Source organism: Pseudophryne corroboree, chromosome 3 (genome assembly GCF_028390025.1).
Source record: "Pseudophryne corroboree isolate aPseCor3 chromosome 3, aPseCor3.hap2, whole genome shotgun sequence".
NCBI classification, from domain to species: Eukaryota; Metazoa; Chordata; class Amphibia; order Anura; family Myobatrachidae; genus Pseudophryne; species Pseudophryne corroboree.
Genome location: NC_086446.1, coordinates 25,198,807 through 25,226,258, shown reverse-complemented (window position 1 = coordinate 25,226,258; position 27,452 = coordinate 25,198,807). Strand labels below are relative to the sequence as shown.

Below are 27,452 nucleotides of genomic sequence, written 5' to 3'. Positions count from 1 at the left end.
TATAATAATGATGACAGGACACCACAGGCTGCTCCCCCTGTATTATTATTATTATTATTATTATTATTATTATAATAATAATAATAATAATAATAATAATAATAGTAATAATAACAGGACACCACAGGCTGCTCCCCCTGTATAATAATAATAATAATAACTGGACACTACAGGCTGCTCCCCCTGTATAATAATAATAATAACAACAGGACACCACATGCTGCTGCCCCTGTATAATTATAACAGGACACTACAGGCTGCTCCCCCTGTATAATAATGATGACAGGACACCACAGGCTGCTCCACCTGTATAATAATAATAATAATAACAGGACACCACAGGCTGCTCCCCCCGTATAATAATAATAACTGGACACCACAGGCTGCTCCCCCTTTATAAAAATGATAACAGGACACCACAGGCTGCTCCCCCTGTATAGTAAGACGCCATTACCTGATCTCGACAGACACTGTGAGCGCGAGGATGCAGAAATCGATGAAAACTCACTTCCTCTGTATGGAACGCACAGGCCGAAAGTAAGGTGGAACGCACAGGCCGGAAGTAAGGTGGGCCGCAAAGGCCGAAAGTAGGGTGTGATTGGCAGAGGCTGGTGACTGGCCCCTCCCCTCTTACAATCCGGTCACAGCACCGCCCTCTGTTTTGACAATTCCATACATTTCCTCAGTGCAGGACATTTTCTTGTAGACCAGTCCGGCAGCTGCTGCAGCAATAGGTTCCCTGGCCGTGTAGTGACGTCAGGAAGGGCGGCCATTTTCCCCTGGTCTGAGCTCCGCCTTCCTTCTATCATTCCCACAGGGCTGCAGGAGCAGAGAGCAGCCATTACTGTGTCTGGGAGCTGGTAATATTATAATTATTATTATTATTATTATTATTATTATTATTATTATTATTCATTCTATAGGCTGAGCAGCTCTGGTGTCAGGTTGCTGTACTACAGGGGGAGCAGCCTCAGGTGCCTTGTTATAGTGCAGCTGGAGCAGCCTCTGGTGCTGCATTAACACTGTACAGGTGGCTGACACTCTAGTGTCCTATGACTGTAATACAGGTGGAGCAGACCCCGCCGTTTCCGTAATACAGGTGGCGCAGACCCCGCCGTTTCCGTAATACAGGTGGCGCAGACCCCGCCGTTACCGTAATACAGGTGGCGCAGGGGAGAGTGGACCGTACAGTGATATATGAGGGGAATAACACAGCCCCCGGCACACACTGATATGTGGTATTATTATTATTATATAGGGGAGAGGGGACCGTACAGTGATATATGAGGGGAATAACACAGCTCCCGACACACACTGATATGTGGTATTATTATTATTATATAGGGGAGAGGGGACCGTACAGTGATATATGAGGGGAATAACACAGCTCCCGTCACACACTGATATGTGGTATTATTATTATATAGGGGACAGGGGACCGTACAGTGATATATGAGGGGAATAACACAGCCCCCGGCACACACTGATATGTGGTATTATTATTATATAGGGGAGAGGGGACCGTACAGTGATATATGAGGGGGAATAACACAGCAGCCCCCGGCACACACTGATATGTGGTATTATTATTATTATTATATAGGGGAGAGGGGACCGTACAGTGATATATGGGGGGAATAACACAGTCCCCGGCACACGCTGATATGTGGTATTATTATTATATAGGGGAGAGTGGACCGTACAGTGATATATGAGGGGGAATATCACAGCTCCCGGCACACACTGATATGTGGTATTATTATTATTATATAGGGGAGAGGGGACCGTACAGTGATATATGAGGGGAATAACACAACTCCCGGCACACACTGATATGTGGTATTATTATTATTATATAGGGGAGAGGGGACCGTACAGTGATATATGAGGGGAATAACACAGCTCCCGGCACACACTGATATGTGGTATTATTATTATATAGGGGAGAGGGGACCGTACAGTGATATATGAGGGGGAATAACACAGCCCCCGGCACACACTGATATGTGGTATTATTATTATTATTATTATATAGGGGAAAGGGGACCGTACAGTGATATATGAGGGGAATAACACAGCCCCCGGCACACGCTGATATGTGGTACTATTATTATATAGGGGAGAGGGGACCGTACAGTGATATATGAGGGAGAATAACACAGCCCCCGGCACACACTGATATGTGGTATTATTATATAGGGGAGAGGGGACCGTACAGTGATATATGAGGGACAATAACACAGCTCACTGCACACGCTGATATGTGGTATTATTATTATATAGGGGGGAGGGTGGACCGTACAGTGATATATGAGGGGAATAACACAGCCCCCGGCACACGCTGATATGTGGTATTATTATTATATAGGGGAGAGGGGACTGTACAGTGATATATGAGGAGAATAACACAGCCCCCGGCACACACTGATATGTGGTATTATTATTATAAGGGAGAGGGGACCGTACAGTGATATATGAGGGGGAATAACACAGCCCTCGCCACACACTGATATGTGGTATTATTATATAGGGGAGAGGGGACCGTACAGTGATATATGAGGAGAATAACACAGCCCCCGGCACACACTGATATGTGGTATTATTATTATATAGGGGAGACGGGACCGTACAGTGATATATGAGGGGGAATAACACAGCCCCCGGCACACACTGATATGTGGTATTATTATTATATAGGGGAGAGGGGACCGTACAGTGATATATGAGGGGGAAGAACACAGCTCCTGGTACACGCTGATATGTGGTATTATTATTTCTCTAACGTCCTAAGTGGATGCTGGGGACTCCGTAAGGACCATGGGGATTAGCGGCTCCGCAGGAGACTGGGCACAACTATAAAGAAAGCTTTTAGACTACTGGTGTGCACTGGCTCCTCCCACTAAGACCCTCCTCCAGACCTCAGTTAGATTCTTGTGCCCGGCCGAGCTGGATGCACACTAGGGGCTCTCCTGAGCACCTAGAAAGAAAGTATATTTAGGTTTTTTATTTTCAGTGAGATATGCTGACAACAGACTCACTGCAGCGAGGGACTAAGGGGAGAAGAAGCGAACCTACCTAACAGGTGGTAGTTTGGGCTTCTTAGGCTACTGGACACCATTAGCTTCAGAGGGATCGACCGCAGGACCCGACCTTGGTGTTCGTTCCCGGAGCCGCGCCGCCGCCCCCCTTACAGAGCCAGAAGCACGAAGAAGGTCCGGAAAATCGGCGGCAGAAGACTTCAGTCTTCACCAAGGTAGCGCACAGCACTGCAGCTGTGCACCATTGCTCCTCATGTACACCTCATACTTCGGTCACTGATGGGTGCAGGGCGCTGGGGGGGGGCGCCCTGAGGGCAATAAATATCACCTTGGCTGGCAAAATATACATCATATATAGTCCCAGAGGCTATATAGATGTAAAATAACCCCTGCCAGTATCACAGAAAAAGCGGGAGAAAGTCCGCCGAAAAGGGGGCGGGGCTTCTCCCTCAGCACACTGGCGCCATTTTTCCCTCACAGTTCCGCTGGAAGGAAGCTCCCTGGCTCTCCCCTGCAGTCTGAGAATACTACAGAAGGGTAAAAAAGAGAGGGGGGGCACTAAATTTAGGCGCAGTATAGATATATATATATATGTAATATATATAAAAAAGCAGCTATAGGGAAATCACTCATTGATAGTGGGATCCGAGTGTTATATAGCGCTCTGGTGTGTGCTGTCATACTCTCTCTCTGTCTCCCCAAAGGGCTTTGTGGGGTCCTGTCCTCTGTCAGAGCATTCCCTGTGTGTTTGCGGTGTGTCGGTACGGCTGTGTCGACATGTTTGATGAGGAGGCTTATGTGGAGGCGGAGCAGATGCCTGTAAATGTGATGTCACCCCCTGCGGGGTCGACACCTGAGTGGATGGTGCTGTGGAAGGAATTACGTGATAGTGTCGACTCTTTACATAAAAGGTTTGACGACATACCTAATGTGGGACAGCCGGCTTCTCAGCCTGTGCCTGCCCAGGCGTCTCAAAAACCATCAGGGGCTCTAAAACGCCCGCTACCTCAGATGGTTGACACAGATGTCGACACGGATACTGACTCCAGTGTCGACAACGAAGAGACTAATGTAACTTCCAGTAGGGCCACACGTTACATGATTGAGGCAATGAAAAATGTGTTGCACATTTCTGATGTTAACCCCGGTACCACAAAAAAGGGTATAATGTTTGGAGAGAAAAACTACCAGTAGCTTTTCCTCCATCTGAAGAGTTAAACGAAGTGTGTGAAGAAGCGTGGGCTTCCCCTGATAAAAAGATGGTAATTTCTAAGAGGTTACTAATGGCGTACCCTTTCCCGCCAGAGGATAGGTCACGCTGGGAAACATCCCCTAGGGTGGATAAAGCGCTCACACGCTTGTCGAAAAAGGTGGCACTACCGTCTCCGGATACGGCCGCCCTGAAGGAATCTGCTGATAGAAAGCAGGAGGCTATCCTGAAATCTATATATACACACACAGGTGTGATACTGAGACCGGCTATAGCTTCAGCCTGGATGTGCAGCGCTGCTGCTGCGTGGTCAGATTCCCTGTCAGAAAATATAGATACCCTAGACAGGGACACTATTTTGCTGAACGTAGAGCATATAAAAGACGCACTTTTATACATGAGGGATGCACAGAGGGATATTTGCCGGCTGGCATCCAAAATTAGTGCTATGTCCATTTCTGCCAGGAGAGGGTTATGGACTCGGCAGTGGACAGGTGATGCAGATTCCAAACGACACATGGAAGTTCTGCCTTATAAGGGTGAGGAATTGTTCGGGGATGGTCTCTCGGACCTCGTTTCCACAGCAACAGCTGGGAAGTCTACATTTTTGCCCCATGTTCCCTCACAACCAAAGAAAGCACCGTATTATCAGGTACAGTCCTTTCGGCCCAATAGGGGCAAGCGGGTTAAAGGCGCGTCCTTTCTGCCCAGAGGCAGAGGTAGAGGGAAAAAGCTGCAGCATACAGCCAGTTCCCAGGAGCAAAAGTCCTCCCCCGCTTCCTCTAAGTCCACAGCATGACGCTGGGGCTCCACAGGCAGAGCCAGGTACGGTGGGGGCCCGTCTCAAGCATTTCAGCAATCAGTGGTCTCGCTCACGGGTAGATCCCTGGATCCTTCAAATAGTATCTCAGGGGTACAAACTGGAATTCGAGACGTCTCCCCCCCTGCCGTTTCCTCAAATCTGCCTTGCCAACCACTCAGGCAGTGTTACAGGCAATTCAAAAGCTGTATTCACAACAAGTGATAGTAAAGGTGCCCCTACTTCAACAAGGAAGGGGTTACTATTCCACAATGTTTGTGGTACCGAAACCGGATGGTTCGGTGAGACCCATTTTAAATTTGAAATCCTTGAACACATATATCAAAAAATGCAAGTTCAAGATGGAATCGCTCAGGGCGGTTATTGCAAGCCTGGACGAGGGAGATTACATGGTATCGTTGGACATCAAGGATGCTTACCTACATGTCCCCATTTACCATCCTCACCAGGAGTACCTCAGGTTTGTGGTACAAGATTGTCATTACCAATTCCAGACGTTGCCGTTCGGTCTCTCCACGGCTCCGAGGGTCTTTACCAAGGTAATGGCGGAAATGATGATACTCCTTCGAAGGAAGGGAGTTTTAATTATCCCGTACTTGGACGATCTCCTGATAAAGGCGAGGTCCAGAGAGCAGTTGTTGGTAGGGGTAGCACTATCTCGGGAAGTGCTACAACAGCACGGCTGGATTCTAAACATTCCAAAGTCACAGCTGGTCCCTACGACACGCCTGCTGTTCCTTGGGATGGTTCTGGACACAGAACAGAGAAAAGTGTTTCTCCCGGAGGAGAAGGCCAAGGAGCTGTCATCACTAGTCAGAGGCCTCCTAAAACCAAAACAGGTGTCGGTGCATCACTGCACGCGGATCCTGGGAAAAATGGTAGCTTCCTACGAAGCGATTCCATTCGGCAGGTTTCATGCAAGAACCTTTCAGTGGGACCTGTTGGACAAGTGGTCCGGATCGCATCTTCAGATGCATCGTCTGATAACCCTGTCTCCAAGGACAAGGGTGTCTCTGCTGTGGTGACTGCAGAGTGCTCATCTTCAAGAGGGCCGCAGATTCGGCATACAGGACTGGGTCCTGGTGACCACGGATGCCAGCCTTCGAGGCTGGGGAGCAGTCACACAGGGAAGAAACTTCCAAGGACTATGGTCAAGTCAGGAGACTTCCCTGCACATAAATATTCTGGAACTAAGGGCCATTTACAATGCCCTAAGTCAGGCAAAACCCCTGCTTCAAAACCAGCCGGTACTGATCCAGTCAGACAACATCACGGCAGTCGCCCATATAAATCGACAGGGCGGCACGAGAAGCAGGACGGCGATGGCAGAAGCCACAAGGATTCTCCGATGGGCGGAAAATCACGTGTTAGCACTGTCAGCAGTGTTCATTCCGGGAGTGGACAACTGGGAAGCAGACTTCCTCAGCAGGCACGACCTCCACCCGGGAGAGTGGGGACTTCATCCAGAAGTCTTTCAAATGATTGTAAACCAGTGGGAAAAACCACAGGTGGACATGATGGCGTCCCGCCTAAACAAAAAGCTAGAAAAATATTGTGCCAGGTCAAGAGACCCGCAGGCGATAGCTGTGGACGCTCTGGTAACACCGTGGGTGTACCGATCGGTTTATGTGTTCCCTCCTCTTCCTCTCATACCAAAGGTACTGAGGATAATAAGGAGAAGAGGAGTAAGAACTATACTCATTGTTCCGGATTGGCCAAGAAGAGCGTGGTATCCGGAACTTCAAGAAATGATGTCAGAGGACCCATGGCCTCTACCGCTCAGACAGGACCTGCTGCAACAGGGGACCTGTCTGTTCCAAGACTTACCGCGGCTGCGTTTGACGGCATGGCGGTTGAACACCGGATCCTGAAGGAAAAGGGCATTCCTGAGGAAGTCATTCCTACGCTGATAAAAGCTAGGAAAGAAGTAACCGCGGACCATTATCACCGCATATGGCGAAAATATGTTGCGTGGTGTGAGGCCAGGAAGGCCCCAACGGAAGAATTTCAGCTGGGCCGGTTCCTGCACTTCCTACAGTCAGGGGTGACTATGGGCCTTAAATTGGGTTCCATTAAGGTCCAGATTTCGGCTCTATCGATCTTCTTCCAGAGAGAACTGGCTTCACTACCTGAAGTTCAGACTTTTGTTAAGGGAGTGCTGCATATTCAGCCCCCTTTTGTGCCTCCAGTGGCACCTTGGGATCTCAACGTGGTGTTGGATTTCCTAAAGTCACATTGGTTTGAGCCACTGAAAACCGTGGATTTAAAATATCTCACGTGGAAAGTGGTCATGTTGTTGGCCTTGGCTTCGGCCAGGCGTGTTTCAGAATTGGCGGCTTTGTCATGTAAAAGCCCTTATCTGATTTTCCATATGGATAGGGCAGAATTGAGGACTCGTCCCCAGTTTCTCCCCAAAGTGGTATCAGCTTTTCATCTGAACCAGCCTATCGTGGTGCCTGCGGCCACGAATGACTTGGAGGCTTCCAAGTTGTTGGATGTAGTCAGGGCCCTAAAAATTTATGTTTCCAGGACAGCTGGAGTCAGGAAGACTGACTCGCTTTTTATCCTGTATGCGCCCAACAAGTTGGGTGCACCTACTTCTAAGCAGACTATTGCTCGCTGGATCTGTACTACGATTCAGCTTGCACATTCTGCGGCTGGACTGCCGCATCCTAAATCAGTAAAAGCCCATTCCACGATGAATGTAAAAGCCCATTCTTCTTGGGCGGCTGCCCGAGGGGTCTCGGCTCTTAAACTTTGCCGAGCTGCTACTTGGTCAGGGGCAAACACGTTTGCTAAATTCTACAAATTTGATACCCTGGCTGAGGAGGACTTTGAGTTCTCTCATTCGGTGCTGCAGAGTCATCCGCACTCTCCCGCCCGTTTGGGAGCTTTGGTATAATCCCCATGGTCCTTACGGAGTCCCCAGCATCCACTTAGGACGTTAGAGAAAATAAGAATTTACTCACCGGTAATTCTATTTCTCATAGTCCGTAGTGGATGTTGGGCGCCCGTCCCAAGTGCAGATTGTCTGCAATACTTGTATATAGTTATTGCTTAACTAAAGGGTTATTGTTGAGCTATCTGTTGAGAGGCTCAGTTGTTATCATGCTGTTAACTGGGTATTGTATCACGAGTTATACGGTGTGATTGGTGTGGCTGGTTTGAGTCTTACCCGGGATTCAAAATCCTTCCTAATTGTGTCAGCTCTTCCGGGCACAGTATCCTAACTGAGGTCTGGAGGAGGGTCTTAGTGGGAGGAGCCAGTGCACACCAGTAGTCTAAAAGCTTTCTTTATAGTTGTGCCCAGTCTCCTGCGGAGCCGCTAATCCCCATGGTCCTTACGGAGTCCCCAGCATCCACTACGGACTATGAGAAATAGAATTACCGGTGAGTAAATTCTTATTTATTATTATATAGAGAATAAGTGTCTGTACAGTGTTATATGTAACAGTGGGATGAGGGGTAACACAGGTCCCTGCTCACCAGTGACAACATCCTAAAATGGCACAGCCAGGGAAGTACAGTACATAGGAACGTTTGTGCCATCAGTCGGCCCGCTGCCTTATGCATATGTGATGTTATTAAGCAATGGAAGAGAGGGCTAGGAGTAGGATTCTGAACGCCTGGTTTTGTCCTAAGGATGTGTTAGTCCACTCTCCCGGTCTCAGGGAACTGTATGATGACACTCTGGAATCTATATACAGGCACCACTGAGGCAGTAATGGTGGCATGATCTCGGCCTTGCTCCCCGGGAGGCAGCACTCCTAGTTATGGTGCTGGACATTGCTATGTACCCTCTCAGTATGTTATGCTGTTTTGTGGCAGCACATAGCATCTTCACACTGACCATTATGGGCTGTGATTACACCACCTGGAAACTCTTATTAGACCTGTGCATGGTGTCTATGTATGTGTAGTAAATGATATTTGTATCTATAGGCATAGCCTGAGTGACCGCTCCGGCTCCAACTGTTTGTATAATGTGTCCTCACTGGTTTCCGAGTATCAGAGAATTTCACTTTCACATCTCTCTCCTACTTCCAGCGATGGCGTCTGCTGATCTGAGACAGGAGCTGGTCTGTTTCATCTGTCTGAGCATGTATACAGATCCTGTAACCCTGAGATGTGGCCACAACTTCTGCCGGGTCTGTATTGATCGTGTGCTGGAGACACAGGAGGGGGCTGGAGCTTATTCCTGTCCTGAATGCAGAGCAGAGTCTCGGGAGCGTCCTGCACTGTGGAGGAACACAACGCTGTGCAACATAGTGGGGAGATTCACATCTACTCAGCCAGATCAGGAGACTGGGATCTCCTGCACTTACTGTATTCACGCTCCTGTACCTGCTGCTAAATCCTGCCTCCATTGTGAGGCTCACCTCTGTGATAATCACCTGATAGCACACAGCAAGTCCCTACAACACATTTTATCAGATCCCACCACTTCCCTGGGTAACGGGAAATGCTCCATCCATAGAAGGATCTTAGAGTATTACTGCACTGAGGATGATGCCTGTATCTGTGTGTACTGCTCAGCCGGAGAACACAGGGGACACCAGGTAAAGTCTCTGGATGAGGCCTCTGAGAAGAAGAAAGAGAATCTGAGAGATGTTCTACAGAAACTGTCCACAAGGAGAGCGGAGACTGAGAAAAGAGTCCAGAGTTTGCAGGAGCGCAGGAGAGAAGAACAAGGAAAAGCAGCGGGAGTAACAGAGACAGTCATTGTCCTAATTAGAGACATCAAGAGACAGCTGAAAGACCTGGAGAAGAGAGTCCTTGGTGAGATCTCCAGGCAGGAAGAGCGCGGTTCACTCTCAGTCTCTGATCTGATCCAGCAGCTGGAAATAAAGGAGGAGGAGCTGTCCAGGAAGATGCGTCACATTGAGGAGCTGTGTAACATGTCTGATCCAATGACTGTCTTACAGGAACCAGACACAGGGGACTTGTGTACTATTGAGAACAGAAAGAGACGTCATACACAGGTCCATGCCACAGGAGATCTGGATGTGGGTCCCATCTCAGGGACATTACACACATTATCTGATATAATAGCAGGTATAAATACAGGGATCTATGAGCAGGGATCTGCAGTCATATTACTGGATGTACAGGAAGCTACAGACCTATTACTGGATGTAACCACAGCTGGTTATCATTTACAGATATCAGATGACAGGAAAACTCTTTCCTGGTCAGATATAAACCAGAATCATCCAGAAACACCAAAGAGATTTGAGTGTAATCAGGTACTAAGCACCAGGGGATTCTCCTCAGGGCGACATTATTGGGAGGTGGATGTCAGTAAATCACAGCGGTGGAAGGTGGGGATGTGTTATTCCAGTATAGACAGGACGGGATGCCAGTCATACACTGGATTTAATAAGAAGTCCTGGTGTCTGTGTAGATGGTATAATAATCAGTACACCGTCTTACATGACAGTGCAGGGATCCGATTAGCTGATAATATCCACTGTGATCGAGTAAGGATCTATCTGGATTATGAGGCGGGACAACTGTCCTTTTATTCTCTGTGTGACCGAGTCAGACGCTTACACACAGTCACTACCGCTCTCACTGAGCCCCTCCATGCTGCATTATGTGCATGGGACGGGTGTCTTACTATAACGGGGGGAGTCGGGAGCTGGAAGAGATCACCATAAGTAATCTGCCCAGCGACTGGTGACATCACAGGAAGGGAAATCTAGTTTATTTCATATAGAAATTCTGATATGAAGCTGTTAAACCGTTTTCTTATAATTCCTGATATTACACTAGTGTTCATTCTAGCACCCTGCACCTGTCACAGCCCGTGCAGTTATTCTTTCCTGATTGGGGTGTTGCTCTCTTCTCTGGTGCTTTTAGCACACACTCAGTGTTGAAATACAGACCAGAGTGTGCTAAAAGCACCAGAGCAGAGAGTGACACCCCAGTCAGGGAAGAAGGACTGCGCGGGTTGTGACAGGTACAGGGGGCTAGAATGAACACTATTATACTGCATTGTTATTGAGTTGTCATTATGTTTGTTATTGCACTGTTATGGGGTACATTATTACCTCTGAATATGCTTTGTTATTATACTTTTACCGATTGCATTATCACATATGTACGTATATGCTTTCAATTCATGTAAGCAATAAAACACCCAGTTCTGTAACTACAGCCTATATTAGTCATTCTCCGCATATTGGGGGTCATTCCGATTTGATCACTCGCTGCCGATTTTCACAGCGCAGCGATCAGGTTAAAAAAAAATGGCATTTATGCGCATGCGTATGCCCCGTAATGCGCCCGCACGACGTATGGGTACAAAGCCCTTTGTGGTTGTGCTCGTGCTCCGGTTCTAGCGAAGTTTTTCTTCACACTGACGGCCGCAAGAAGATTGACAGGAAAGGGGCGTTTCTGGGTGTCAACTGACCGTTTTCAGGGACTTTTGCAAAAACGCAGGCGTCTCAAAAAACGCAGGCGTGGCTGTGCGTTCGCTGGGCGGGTGTATGACGTCAAATCCGGACAGGAATAGGCTGAAGTGATCACAAGCGCTGAGTAGGTTCAGAGCTAGTCTGATACTGCACAAGCTGTTTTTGCAGAGCTCGGCTGCACATGCGTTCGCACTCCTGCTAAGCTAAAATACACTCCCCAGTGGGCGGCGGCATAGCGTTTGCATGGCTGCTAAAACTAGCCAGCGAGCGATCAATTCGGAATGACCCCCATTGAGCCTTGCAGTGGGGAGATGTGTGATGCTGCTCTGTAACAGGCGGTAAGGGGATATTATCTACACTGTGCTGCATGGTGTCTCTACATACATGATTAGTGCATGGAAGATGGTGCTTAACATCCTAGTGGATACTGGGGTGAGATTAGTACCATGGGGCATAGATTGGGTCCATTGGAGCCTGGCACTTTAAGAAATCATTAGTGCATGCTGGCTCCTCCCCTCTATGCTCCCACCTAGCAGACTCCGTTTAGAAAAATGTGCCCAAGTAGCCGGGTGCATTCTATTGCTCTCCAGAGAGTTTTCTTCAGAATTTGTTAGTTTATTTTCAGGCAGTACTAGTTGGCAACCAGTCTGCCTGCGTCGTAGGACTTAGTGGGGGGATCGAACCAACTTAATATATAGTTAATGGTTCGTATCCCCGCTGACAGGACACTGAGCTCCTGAGGCGATGTTTCTCATACCCCAGGGTGTGAGCCCACGCCGGCAGCATGCCGCCACCCCTAACAGATGCCGAATAGATGCGGTGCAGTGAGTACTACACCGGGGTGCCAGTTAGCGGGTCCCTGGTGACAATGGTGACATTAGGGCACGGCGATCACGGGCCTCGAGCTGCGGTGCCCACCGCGGACCCACACCGGCGCACAGTACAAGGAGGATTCTAATCTCTCTTTCTCTAACGTCCTAGTGGATGCTGGGGACTCCGTAAGGACCATGGGGAATAGACGGGCTCCGTAGGAGACTGGGCACTCTAAGAAAGAATTAGGACTACTGGTGTGCACTGGCTCCTCCCTCTATGCCCCTCCTCCAGACCTCAGTTAGAATCTGTGCCCGGACAGAGCTGGGTGCTTTTAGTGAGCTCTCCTGAGCTTGCTAATAAGAAAGTATTTTAGTTAGGTTTTTTATTTTCAGAGAGATCTGCTGGCAACAGACTCTGCTACGTGGGACTGAGGGGAGAGAAGCAAACCTACTAACTGCGGCTAGGTTGCGCTTCTTAGGCTACTGGACACCATTAGCTCCAGAGGGATCGAACAAGGTTGTCCGTTCCCGGAGCCGCGCCGCCGTCCCCCTCGCAGAGCCAGAAGACAGAAGCCGGCGGGTGAAGCAAGAAGACGTCTAAATCGGCGGCAGAAGGCTCCTGTCTTCATATGAGGTAGCGCACAGCACTGCAGCTGTGCGCCATTGCTCCCACACTAACCCACACACTCCGGTCACTGTAGGGTGCAGGGCGCAGGGGGGGGCAGCAATTGAGTACCTCCTGGCAAAATAGGGCATATATACAGCTGGGCACTGTATATATGCACGAGCCCCCGCTATTATTTTTACACAAAATCGCGGGACAGAAGCCCGCCGCTGAGGGGGCGGGCCTTCTTCCTCAGCACTCACCAGCGCCATTTTCTCTCCACAGCTCCGCTGAGAGGAAGCTCCCCAGGCTCTCCCCTGCAGAAGCACGATAGAAGAGGGTGAAAAAGAGAGGGGGGGCACATAAATTTGGCGTAAAAACAATATATACAGCAGCTACTGGGTTAACACTAAGTTACTGTGTGATTCCTGGGTCATATAGCGCTGGGGTGTGTGCTGGCATACTCTCTCTCTCTGTCTCTCCAAAGGGCCTTGTGGGGGAACTGTCTTCAAATAGAGCATCCCCTGTGTGTGTGGTGTGTCGGTGCGTGTGTGTCGACATGTCTGAGGTAAAAGGCTCCCCTAAGGAGGAGATGGAGCAAATATGTGTGTGAGAGGGTGTCTCCGTCGACAACGCCGACACCTGTTTGGATATGTGTAAGTGCTAAGGTGAATTTATTGCACAAAAGATTAGAGAACAGACAGGAACTCTCTCCATGTCTGTCCCTATGGCGCAGAGACCTTCAGAGTCTCACAATGCTCACTGTCCAAAATAATAAACATTGATATCGACACGGAGTTTGACTCCAGGGTCGACTACAATAATGCAAAGTTACAGCCAAAATGGCAGAAAAGTATTCAATACATGATTATTGTAATAAAAGATGATTTGCATATCACAGATGACTCATTTGTCCCTGACACAAGGGTACACATGTTTAAAGGGAAGAAAGCTGAGGTAAATTTCCCTCCTCTCATGAGGAATAAGAGCGGGAATCTCCAGACAAGAGACTGCAGCTTCCCACAAAGAATTTTCAGGCAGTATCCTTTCCCCACTAGGGCCAGGATGTGATGGGAATCTTCCCTTAGGGTGTCACGTTTGCCCAGAAGGTAGCCCTAGCTATTCTCAGGGATCCTGCAGATAGCGTGCACATTCTGGTACACTACTCAGACCGGCGATTGTGTCGGCATGGGTTTATAGTGCTGTGGCGGCGTGGACAGGTACCTTATCAGCAGAAATTGAGACCCTAGTATGTATATATATATATGTATATATATATATATATATATATATATATATATATATATATATATATATATATATATATATAGAGAGAGAGAGATATATATAGAGAGATATATATATAGAGATATATGTGTATATATATTAAAGATGCTGTCTTAAGAGATATATATAATCAAACATGCCCAGAGACATGAGTATACTGGGTCCTAGAGTCAAAGCTATGTCGATTTCTGCTTGACGTGTCCTGTTGAATATGCAATGGACAGATGATGCCAACTTAAGTGGCATATGGAAGGCTGAGGATTGTGTGGAGTAGGGTTCTCTGACCTGGTCTCCACGGCTATAGCTGGTAATTCTGATATTTTGCCTTATATTCCTGCACAGCCTAGGAAAGCACGTCATTATCAAATGCAGCTTTTCGAACAAAGAAACAAGAAAGTCCGAGGTGCGTCCTTTCTTGCCAGAGGAAAGAAGCTGCACAACACAGCTAGTTCCCAGGAACAGAAGTCCTCCCCGACCTCTATGAAGATCCACCGCATGTCACTGGGGCTCCACAGACGGAGCTAGGCCCGGTGGGGGCACGCTTTCGTAAGTTCAGCAACAAGTGGGTTCATTCCCTGTTAGATCCCTGGGCAATAGATATTGTGTCTCAGGGATACAAGCTGGACTTTGTGAAGATGCCTCCTCACTGACGGCCCTGCCGGCTTCCCCCCACGAGAGGGAAACAGGGTTAACTGCAATTCACAAATTGTATCTTCAACAGGTGGTGGACAAGGAGGGGGTTATTATTCGACCATGTGGTAGTCCCGAAACCAGACGGTTCGGTCAGACCCATATTGAATTTAAAATCCCTGAACATATACCTGAAAAGGTTCAAGTTCAAGATGGAATCGCTAAGAGCGGTCGTTACAAGCCTGAAAGGGGGAGATTTTATCGTGACTCGGGACATAAAGGAGGCATACCTTCATGTCCCCATTTATCCATCTCATCAGGCGTACCTCAGAATTGCGGTACGGGATTGTCATTACCAATTTCAGACGTTGCCGTTTGGTCTCTCCACGGCCCCGAGAATATTGACCAAGGTAATGGCGGAAATAATGGTGCTCCTGCGGAAGCAAGGTGTCACTATTATCACGTACTTGGACGATCTCCCCGTAAAAGCGAGATCAAGAGAGCAGTGGCTGAACAGCGTATCACTTTCTCTGGAAGTGTAACGGCAACACGGCTGGATTCTATATATTCCAAAGTCGCAGTTGGTTCCTACAGCTCATCTGCCTCTCCTAGGCATGATCCTAGAAACAGACCAGAAAAGGGTTATCTCCCGATAGAGAGAGCTCAGGAGCTCGTGACACTGGTCAGGAATCTATTAAAACCAAAACAGGTGTCAGTGCATCACTGCACTCGAGTCCTGGGAAGGATGGTGGCATCATACGAGGCCATTCCCTTCGGCAGGTTCCATGAGAGGACTTTCCAATGGGACTTACTGGACAAGTGGTCCGGATCACATCTTCAGATGCATCGGTTAATCACCTTATCCCCCTGGGCTAGGGTGTCTCTCCTGTGGTGGCTGCAGAGTGCTCACCTTCTCGAAGGTCGCAGATTCGGCATTCAGGACTGGGTCCTGGTGACCACGGATGCAAGCCTCCGAGGGTGGGGGGCAGTCACATAGGGAAGAAATTTTCAAGGGCTGTGGTCAAGTCAGGAGACTTGCCTTCACATCAATATCCTGAAATTAAGGGCCATATACAACGCCCTAAGTCAAGCGGAGACCCTGCTTCGCAACCAATCGGTGCTGATTCAATCAGACAACATCACCGCAGTGGCTCATGTAAACCGCCGAGGCGGCACAAGGAGCAGGGTAGCGATGGCGGAAGCCACCAGAATTCTTCGATGGGCGGAGAATCACGTACGAGCACTGTCAGCAGTGTTCATTCCGGGAGTGGACAACTGGGAAGCGGACTTCCTCAGCAGGCACGACCTCCACCCGGGAGAGTGGGGACTTCATCAAGAAGTCTTTGCGCAGATTGTAGGTCGGTGGGAACTGCCATAGGTGGACATGATGGCATCCCGCCTCAACTAAAAGCTACAGAGGTATTGCGCCAGGTCAAGAGACCCTCAGGCGATAGCTGTAGACGCACTGGTGACACCGTGGATGTTCCAGTCGGTTTATGCGTTTCCTCCTCTTCCTCTCATACCCAAGGTGATGAGAATCATAGGAAAAGGAGGAGTGAGAACAATACTCATTGTTCCGGATTGGCCAAGAAGGACTTGGTATCCAGATCTGCAAGAAATGCTCACAGAGGACCCATGGCATCTGCCTTTCAGACAGGACTTGTTGCAGCAGGGGCCCTGTCTGTTCCAAGACTTACCGCGGCTGCGTTTGTTGGCATGGCGGTTGAACGCCGGATCCTGGCAGAAAAAGGCATTCCGGATGAGGTTATTCCTACACTGATAAAAGGCTAGGAAGGAGGTGACGGCTAAACATTATCACCGTATATGGCGGGAATAGAAAAAAAAATATGTTGCTTGGTGTGAGGCCAGGAATGCCCCTACGGAAGAATTCCAGCTGGGCCGTTTCCTTCACTTCCTACAGTCGGGAGTGACATTGGGCCTGAAATTGGGTTCCATTAGGGTCCAGGTTTCGGCCCTATCCATTTTCTTTCAAAAAGAACTGACTTCTCTTCCTGAAGTCCAGACGTTGTATGGGGAGTGCTGCATATTTAGCCCCCTTTTGTGCCACCAGTGGCACTTTGGGATCTTAACGGAGTGTTGAGTTTCCTGAAATCTCACTGGTTTGAGCCACTTAAGTTGTGGAAAGTGGTCTTGCTATTGGCCTTAGCTTCGGCTAGGCGTGTGTCAGAATTGGAGGCTTTGTCATGTAAAAGCCCCTATCTGGTTTTCCATATGGACAGGGCAGGATTACGGACTCGTCCGCAATTTCTGCCGAAGGTGGTGTCATCTTTTCATTTGAACCAACCTATTGTGGTGCCTGTGGCTACTCGTGACTTGGAGGATTCCAGGTTACTAGATGTAGTCAGGGCTTTGAAGATTTACGTTGCCAGAACGGCTGGAGTCAGGAAAACTGACTTGCTGTTTATCCTGTATGCATTCAACAAGCTGGGTGCTCCTGCTTCAAAGCAAACTATTGCTCGCTGGATCTGTAACACGATTCAGCAGGCTCATTCTGCGGCTGGATTGCCGCATCCAAAATCTGTAAAAGCCCATTCCACAAGGAAGGTGGGCTCTTCTTGGGCGGCTGCCCGAGGGGTCTCAGCATTACAGCTTTGCCGAGCAGCTACTTGGTCGGGTTCAAACACCTTTGCTAAGTTCTACAAGTTTGATACCCTGGCTGAGGAGGACCTTGTGTTTGCCCATTCGGTGCTGCAGAGTCATCCGCACTCTCCCGCCAGTTTGGGAGCTTTGGTATAATCCCCATGGTCCTTACGGAGTCCCCAGCATCCACTAGGACGTTAGAGAAAATAAGATTTTACTCACCGGTAAATCTATTTCTCGTAGTCCGTAGTGGCTGCTGGGCGCCCGTCCCAAGTGCGGACTTCTTCTGCAATACTTGTATATAGTTATTGCTTAATTAAGGGTTATGTTATGTTGGCATACGTTTGTTGATGCTCTATGGTTGTTCATACTGTTAACTGGGTATAGTTATCACGAGTTATACGGTGTGATTGGTGTGACTGGTATGAGTCTTACCCTGGATTCCAAAATCCTTTCCTTGTAATGTCAGCTCTTCCGGGCACAGTTTCTCTAACTGAGGTCTGGAGGAGGGGCATAGAGGGAGGAGCCAGTGCACACCAGATAGTACTAAATCTTTCTTTAGAGTGCCCAGTCTCCTGTGGAGCCCGTCTATTCCCCATGGTCCTTACGGAGTCCCCAGCATCCACTACGGACTACGAGAAATAGATTTACCGGTGAGTAAAATCTTATTTTTTGACACCATATTTGACGTAACATGCCAGTATAATCTTATAGGGACCACGCGCCATTGAAGGTGCGGGGTTTCCCGGAGGGCGGGATCAGAAGCTGAAAGATGCCATTTCCTGATGCTGCTGACTACAAGCTGCACGCTGAGACTGCTCCACCAATTATACTGGTACCAGGGGGTCTTATAGAGAGGGGGGAGCATATATTATATTAATATACACTGCTCAAAAAAATAAAGGGAACACTAAAATAACACATCCTTGATCTGAATGAATGAAATATTCTTATTAAATACTTTGTTTTTTACATAGTTGAATGTGCTGACAACAAAATCACACTTAAAATTATCAATGGAAATCAAATTTATTAACCCATGGAGGTCTGGATTTGGAGTCACCCTTAAAATGAAAGTGGAAAAACACACTACAGGCTGATCCAACTTTGATGTAATGTCCTTAAAACAAGTCAAAATGAGGCTCAGTAGTGTGTGTGGCCTCCACGTGCCTGAATGACCTCCCTACAATGCCTGGGCATGCTCCTGATGAGGTGGCAGATGGTCTTCTGAGGGATCTCCTCCCAGACCTGGACTAAAGCATCCGCCAACTCCTGGACAGTCTGTGCTGCAACATGGCATTGGTGGATGGAGCGAGACATGATGTCCCAGATGTGCTCAATTAGATTCAGGTCTGGGGAACGGGCGGGCCAGTCCATAGCATCAATGCCTTCATCTTGCAGGAACTGCTGACACACTCCAGCCACATGAGGTCTAGCATTGTCTTGCATTAGGAGGAACCCAGGGCCAACCGCACCATCATATGGTCTCACAAGGGGTCTGAGGATCTCATCTCGGTACCTAATGGCAGTCAGGCTACCTCTGGCGAGCACATGGAGGGCTGTGCGGCCCCCCAAAGTAATGCCACCCCACACCATTACTGACCCACTGCCAAACCGGTCATGCTGGAGGATGTTGCAGGCAGCAGAACATTCTCCTTGGCGTCTCCAGACTCTGTCACGTCTGTCACATGTGCTCAGTGAGAACCTGCTTTCATCTGTGAAGAGCACAGGGCGCCAGTGGCGAATTTGCCAATCTTGGTGTTCTCTGGCAAATGCCAAACGTCCTGCACGGTGTTGGGCTGTAAGCACAACCCCCACCTGTGGACGTCGGGCCATCATACCACCCTCATGGAGTCTGTTTTTGATCATTTGAATAGTCACATGCACATTTGTGGCTTGCTGGAGGTCATTTTGCAGGACTCTGGCAGTGCTCCTCCTGTTCCTCCTTGCACAAAGGCAGAGGTAGCGGTCCTGCTGCTGGGTTGTTGCCCTCCTACGGCCTCCTCCACGTCTCCTGATGTACTGGCCTGTCTTCTGGTAGCACCTCCATGCTCTGGACACTACGCTGACAGACACAGCAAACCTTCTTGCCACAGCTCGCATTGATGTGCCATCCTGTATGAGCTGCACTACCTGAGCCACTTGTGTGGGTTGTAGGGAGGTCATACAGGCTCGTGGAGGCCACACACACTACTGAGCCTCATTTTGACTTGTTTTAAGGACATTACATCAAAGTTGGATCAGCCTGTAGTGTGTTTTTCCACTTTCATTTTGAGGGTGACTCCAAATCCAGACCTCCATGGGTTAATAAATTTGATTTCTATTGATCATTTTTGTGTGATTTTGTTGTCAGCACATTCAACTATGTAAAGAAAAAAGTATTTCATAAGAATATTTCATTCATTCAGATCTAGGATGTGTTATTTTAGTGTTCCCTTTATTTTTTTGAGCAGTGTATATATTATATATTATATTATACTGCTGTCCTAATATCAAACATATATATATACCCAGCAGAGCGCTGCTCTGGACTGAGGTATTGTCTACTGGTCCCAATCCTCTCTGGGTCACTCCATTCATGGCTCTCTGGTCTTATTGTGCTGTGTCACTAACGTGTTGTCACTACACTGTGTTATAACTCTGTGTTTTCTGCTGTAAGCATGTTTGGGGAAAAATCTGTGTGTCCTACTTGCAACACCAAGTTTACACCATCTTCACAGGGGTCCCTGCTATATACCCAGTGTTCTCTGCCTTCACAAGGTAGTGGTTTGCAGGAACCTGAGTGGTTAGAATCATTCAAAACAATGATTACTAATAGTGTTCACTCTAGGATTTTTTTAGGGCAGGGTGCTGATCACGGGGAGGGCACATTTTTCATTCGTGAGGGCACATTTTTCATTCGTGAGGGCACATTTTTAAGTTAGAAGGGCAAAAATAGGTACATACTATAACGCTTGGTGCTCCCATTCCTATAGGTGAAAGCATGGACAGTGTGTGCCGGAATTTGTTTTAGGGGCGTTGTTTCGTGGGGAAGGGGCGTGACCACATAATAGTACTAAATAACATTATGCCACACAATAGTGCCGCTTATACACATTGCATCAGGTAGAACCTCCTATACACACTGCGCCAGGTAGAGCACGTTATACATATTGCGCATATTGGAGAGAGCACTGAGGCACACTGCACAAGGGAGAGAGCACTGAGGCACACTGCACAAGGGAGAGAGCACTGAGGCACACTGCACAAGGGAGAGAGCACTGAGGCACACTGCACAAGGGAGAGAGCACTGAGGCACACTGCACAAGGGAGAGAGCACTGAGGCACACTGCACAAGGGAGAGATAGTAGTTGGGACAGTGCTGGGGGGCAAGGGGATTAGGAGCAGGTAGTACTGTAGGCAGTGTTAGGGGTATGGAGGCATTAGTACCCAGGATACCCACTCCCCAATTACCTTTTAAGATCAGCTCCTCTCTGAGATGTGTGTATGCTGGGCACTATGTGTGGACATAGGATTGTATGTATGCTTGACACTGTGTATGGGAGAGGGGGGGGGGGGTGTATAATGAGCATTATGTGGGTATGGAGGGTGTTATGGGCACTGTGGGGTGTGTATGCTGGCAATGTGGGAGTGTACATATGCTGGGCACTGTGGGTGTATAATGAGCACTGGGTGGGTATGGAGGGTGTTATAGGCACCGTGGTGGTGTACATATGCTGGGCACTGTGGGTGTATAATGAGCACTGGGTGGGTATGGAGGGTGTTATGGGCACTGTGGGGTGTGTATGCTGGGCACTGTGGTGGTGTACATATGCTGGGCACTGTGGGTGTATAATGAGCACTGGGTGGGTATGGAGGGTGTTATGGGCACTGTGGGGTGTGTATGCTGGGCACTGTGGTGGTGTACATATGCTGGGCACTGTGGGTGTATAATGAGCACTGGGTGGGTATGGAGGGTGTTATGGGCACTGTGGGGTGTGTATGCTGGGCACTGTGGTGGTGTGCATATGCTGGGCACCGTGTGGGTGTATGTTGTCCACTGTGGGGGTATTGGGTGTGTTTATGTTGGGCAGTGTGGTGGCATGGGTGAAGTAAATAATGGGCACTGCCCCAGCCCCGACCATTTCTATCATTAGCCGAATTACGCCACCCCCTCCCCCCCTCCGTTAGTTGCTTACAAGTTTAACATTGTCCCCATGGAGTACAGCCGCATGTAGCCAGAGACATGCCTACAAGATGGTGAAGCTCTGCAATACATGCATTGGGTGAGGGGGCGCGTTGCTCACAAGTGACATACAGTATCTTCCAGAACAGTCTCCCAGCCCTGTCGTACCTTTAGTTACAACAATGTTACCCGCTGTCAGTAGGTTCCAGAGGGCGGAAGCAGAGAACCTAACCCGTTCCAGCGTCTCCGCTATTTTCCAAGCGACCTCCCACCAGCAACAAGTAGTGTAGTCAGTCCCTGGAGCAGCATGCTGGCGGGCAGGGAGGAGGGAGGGACGTCTCAGGCGGGCTTCGATAGCGAGACACTGCAGCTGGATGGGGAGACGCTGCCGGCACCGATTGGATGATAAGCCGCTGGCGGCGATTGGATGAGGCGGCGCTGCCGGCGGTGATTGGATGAGGAGGCACTGGCGGTGATTGGATGAGGAGGTGCTGCCGGCGGCGATTGGATGAGGAGGCGCTGCCGGCGGCGATTGGATATAGCGCGTATTTTATGATCACACGGGGGGAGAAGTGACAGCGCGGCGGGGGGAGAAGACAGCCCTTAGCAAGGCAGCAGGGCGGGCGCAAACGGGCAGGGCGCATTCTGTCACTCAAAAAAGGGGCAGGGCGCAGCGCCCTGCGAAAGAAGCTTAGAGTGAACACTAACTAATATAAATTCAGAGTTAGCTGCTGCAAAGCAGGAAAGGCAGACCCTGAAACAGTCTGTAGATGATTTCTTGGTTAAGACTGCTAACCACAGACTCCTCAGCCCCCTCTGGTGGTCTCTGATAAACGCACACTCCCACAGGTGCTCCAGTCTGACTCTGATACTGACATGCTGGAGTTGGATGAGGGAGAGCTGGAGGTGGAAGATGACAATTCTCTGTCCCCGGGGGTTGAGGCCCTGATTTATGCAATTAGAGAAGTCCTAAACTTACAGGATAAGGAGACAGAACCAGAAGAGGAATTGTTTTTTAATGTAAAACCAAAATCCTCTGCCACCTTCCCTATTTCAAAAGAATTAAACTCCCTTTCCAAAGAGGCGTGGGTAAATCCTGACAAGAAATTTATTATTCCTAAGCGCTTACTAAACTCCTTTCCTGCGGAGGATAGGAAAGTTTGAGAAAACCCACCGTCCGTGGATTCTTCAGTGTCCAGGCTGTCACATAAAATTGTACTGCCTGTACCTGGGGCTATATTCCTCAAAGACCCAGCTGACCACAAGATTGAGACTACATTCACATCACTATATACTGTAGTGGGCATAGCCCAACGCCCCACTATTGTTTGCGGCTGGATATCTAGGGCCAATGTTAAATGGTCCGATAATATAATAAATGGGTTTGACCCCCTATCTCAGGATGAGATCATTACCCTGCTGCAGCACATTCAAGATGCTGTAAACTCTGAGGCTGTTAAGGAATTATGTCTCATTAATGGCCGTTCCACAGCTATGCTGGTCTTTGCTCGCAGAGTCCTGTGGCTGCGACAATGGTCGGCAGATGCTGATTCCAAAAGGGGTGTTGAGAACCTTCCTTTTACAAGGTATGCCTTGTTTGGAGAAGAGCTAAACAAGTGGATATCTCAGGCGACAGCAGGTAAGTCTACCTACCTGCCGTCTGCTGCACCTTCTGCTAGACTTCCCTATCCTGGGCCCTCTCTGCAGTCCTTTCGTGTGCCAAAATTCAGAGACAGAGGTTCATCCAATGCTGCTAAAGGAACTTGCAGTAAGTCCCATAAACTAGCAGCTGCTGGAACTCTGGATCCTCATCTACAAAGCCAACCCCATGACGGTTGGCCCCAGCAGCAAGGCGGCTTCCAGGTAGGTGCTCGCCTTCAGCACTTCGCCCATGTGCAGGCAAAGTCCTGTTGGGATCCTTGGGTGAGGGAACTCGTATCCCAATGATACTGGCTGGAATTTCAGGAACTGCCTCCTCTCAGATTCTTCAAGTCGGCTTTACCAGCTTCACCTGTAGCAAGAGTTACCTTGCAAGAAGCCATTCAAAAACTGCTTTCCAGAGGAGTTATTGTTCCAGTACCTTCCCTGCTACACACAAAGGGATTTTACTCAAGTCTCTTTGTGGCTCCGAAGCAGGACGGCTCGGCACAGCCGATCTTGAATCTCAAATCCCTGAACCCGTATCTTCGTGTGTTCAAATTCAAGATGGAATCCCTAAGGGAGGTGATCTCTGGTCTGGAGGAGGGGGAGTTCCTGGTATCTTTGGATATAAAGGATGCATACCTTCATATCCCAATATGGCCGTCCCATCAGGAGTACCTTCGGTGTGCCATACTGTTATCAACACTTCCATTTCCAGGCCTTACCCTTTAGCCTCTCCACAACCCCAAGGGGGTTCACAAAAGTCATGGCGGAGATGCTGCAATTGCACATGATGGGAGTCAACATTGGGCCTAATTCAGAGTTGATCGCAGCAGCAAATTTGTTTGCAGTTGGGCAAAACCATGTGCACTGCAGGGGGGGGGGGGGGGGGGGGGCAGATATATCATGTGCAGAGAGAGTTAGATTTGGGTGGGGTGAGTTCAAACAAATCTAAATTGCAGTGTACAAATAAAGCAACCAGTATTTACCCTGCACAGAAACAAAATAACCCACCCAAATCTAACTCTCTCTGCACATGTTATATCTGCCACACCTGCAGTGCACATGATTTTGCCCAACTGCTAACAAATTTTCTGCTGTGATCAACTCTGATCTGCTCGGTGCTCAGACCCCACAAGATCTCGATTAATCTTTGCGTTCAATTGCTGGGCAAGATGGTTGCCTCCTACGAGGCAATACAGTATGGCAGGTTTCATGCACGTCTGTTCCAGCTGGATCTGCTGGACAAGTGGTCACTCCTCCGTAGGAGCTGCTTTGGTTTCACACCACGACACATACCTTCTCCAAATACGGTGATAATGTTTTGCCGTAACCTCCTTCCTAGCTTTAAGGAGAGTGGGGATGACCTCCCCGGCAATACCTTTCCGAGCTAGGATTTGGCGCTCAAATTCCACGCCGTCAAACGCAGCCGCGGTAAGTCCGGAAACACGCAGGGCCCCTGCAGTAACAGGTCCTCTCTTAGAGGAAGCGGCCAAGGATCTTCTACAAGCAATTCCTGAAGATCTGGATAGCAGGCCCTCCGTGGCCAATCTGGAACGACGAGTATTGCCTGAACCCTCGTTCGTTTTATGATCCTCAGCACCTTTGGAATGAGAGGAAGCGGAGGGAACACATACACCGACTGAAACACCCACGGAGTTACCAGGGCATCCACTGCACTGGCTTGGGGGTCCCTTGACCTGAAACAATACCTTGGAAGCTTCTTGTTGAGGTGAGACGCCATCATGTCTATCAGAGGAATTCCCCAACGACTTGTCACTTCTGCAAATACCTCTTGATGAAGAGCCCACTCTCCCGGATGGATATCGTGTCTGCTGAGGAAGTCTACTTCCCAGTTGTCCACGCCCGGGAGGAAGACTGCTGACAGAGCGCTCACATGCTGTTCCGCTCAGCGAAGGATTCTTGTGGCCTCCGCCATTGCCGCCCTGCTCCTTGTTCCGCCTTGGCGGTTTACGTACGCTACCGCTGTTATGTTGTCCGACTGGATCAGGACAGGGAGACCCTGAAGAAGGTTCTTTGCTTGCAGGAGGCCGTTGTAAATGACTCTTAACTCGAGAACATTTATGTGGAGACAAGATTCCTGGCTTGACCACTTTCCCTGGAAACTTCTTCCTTGTGTGACTGCACCCCAGCCTCGGACACTTGCATCTGTGGTCAGCAGGACCCAGTTCTGGATTCCGAATCGGTGCCCCTCTAGAAGTTGAGAACCTTGCAGCCACCACAGGAGAGAAATCCTGGCCCTGGAAGATAGACTTATTTTCCGGTGCATGTGCAGGTGAGACCCGGACCATTTGTTCAGCAGATCCCACTGAAAAACCCGGGCATGAAACCTGCCAAACGGAATGGCTTCGTAAGCCGCAACCATCTTCCCTAGCACCCGAGTGCATTGATGAATCGACACACTTGTTGGCCTCAGAAGCTCCCTGACCATGGTCTGGATTTCCAGAGCTTTGTCCTCCGGAAGAAACACTCTCTGTAGCTCCGTGTCTAGGATCATGCCCAGGAAGGGCAGCCGAGTGGACGGTATCAACTGAGACTTTGGCAAATTTAGAATCCAACCGTGATGTCGCAGAACCGACAGGGAGAGATCCACATTTCTTAACAACTGTTCCTTGGACCTCGCCTTTATCAGGAGATCGTCCAAGTACGGGATAATTGTGACCCCTTGCTTGCGAAGGAGAACCATTATTTCCGCCATTACCTTGGTGAAAACCCTCAGGGCCGTGGAAAGCCCAAACGGCAACGCCTGAAATTGGTAATGACAATCCTGTACCGCAAACCTCAAGAAGGCCTGATGAGGAGGGTATATCGGGACGTGCAAGTAAGCATCCTTTATGTCGACTGTCACCATAAAATCCCCCCCTTCGAGGCTGGAGATCACCGCTCGAAGAGACTCCATCTTGAACTTGAAAGTTTTCAAGTATGGATTGAGGGATTTTAGGCTCAGAATCGGTCTGACCGAGCCGTCCGGCTTCGGCACGACAATGAGGCTCGAATAGAACCCTTCCCCCCGTTGGGACGGGGGAGCCGGCACAACGACCCTCTGTTGACACAACTTTTGTATCGCAGCATTTACCACTTCTCTTTCGGGAAGAGAAACTGTCAAGGCCGACGCGAAAAAGCGGCAGGGGGGGGGGGGGCATCTCGTGAAACGCCAGTTTGTACCCTTGGGACACTATGTCTAAGACCCAAGGATCCAGGGCCGATTGAAACCAGACCTGACTGAAGAATCGGAGACGGACCCCCACCGGTACGGACTCCCGCAGGGGAGCCCCAGCGTCATGCTGTAGATTTGGTAGAGGCAGGGGAGGACTTTTGGTCCTGGGAGCCTGATATGGCGGGAGACTTCTTTCCCCTTCCTCTACCCTTTGAAGCGAGGAAGGACGAGCCCTTTCCTTTTTTGTATTTATTAGGCCGAAAGGACTGCATCTGCTGATGGGGTGCCTTTTTCTGTTGTGTGGGAACATAAGGAATAAAAGATGACTTACCCACAGTCGCGGTAGACACCAGGTCAGCAAGGCCGTCACCAAACAAGACACTACCTTTAAAAGGGAGAGCTTCCATATTCTTCTTGGAGTCGGCATCAGCATTCCATTGATGAATCCACAGCGCCCTCCTGGCCGAGACCGCCATGGCATTGGCTCTTGATCCCAAGAGGCCAACATCCCTCGCCGCATCCTTTAGGTGATCTGCAGAGTCCTTGATATAACCAAGAGTCAAAAGAATGTTATCCTTATCAAGGGTATCCATATCAGAAGCCAGATTATCAGCCCACTTAGCAATAGCACTACTCACCCAAACCGACGCCACAGCAGGTCTGAGCAAAGCACCAGTATTAACGAAAATGGACTTCAATGTCGTCCCCAGCTTGCGATCCGCCGGATCCTTGAGAGCAGCCGTGTCAGGAGCGCCACCTTCTTGGACGGTCGTGATAGAGCCTTGTCCACATTGGGGGACGACTCCCATTTTTCCCTGTCGTCAGAGGGGAAAGGATACGCCATCAAAATTCTCTTGGGAATCTGCCATCTTTTGTCAGGCGACTCCCAAGCATTTTCACAAAGCGCGTTCATTTCATGAGAGTGGGGAAACTTCACCTTAGGCTTTTTCCCCTTAAATAAGCAAACCCTTGTATCTGGAACAGCAGGTTCCTCAGAGACACGTAAAACATCTTTGATAGCTACAATCATATACTGAATACTCCTAACAA

The 27,452-nt window shown here is 49.1% G+C and overlaps 2 protein-coding genes across 2 annotated transcripts in view; one reads left to right on the top strand and one right to left on the bottom strand.

Moving 5' to 3' along the window:
- LOC135057093 (zinc finger protein 268-like) overlaps nt 1-27,452 on the bottom strand; it is a 189,224-nt gene that overhangs the window by 56,136 nt on the left and 105,636 nt on the right. The gene's annotated exons all lie outside the window — the stretch shown is intronic.
- LOC135054572 (E3 ubiquitin-protein ligase Midline-1-like) lies at nt 689-11,222 on the top strand. Its single transcript, XM_063957730.1, has 2 exons — nt 689-860; nt 9,116-11,222. Exon 2 carries the CDS (start codon nt 9,118-9,120, stop codon nt 10,726-10,728), a length of 1,611 nt encoding a protein of 536 aa, XP_063813800.1. The 5' UTR covers nt 689-860; nt 9,116-9,117; the 3' UTR covers nt 10,729-11,222.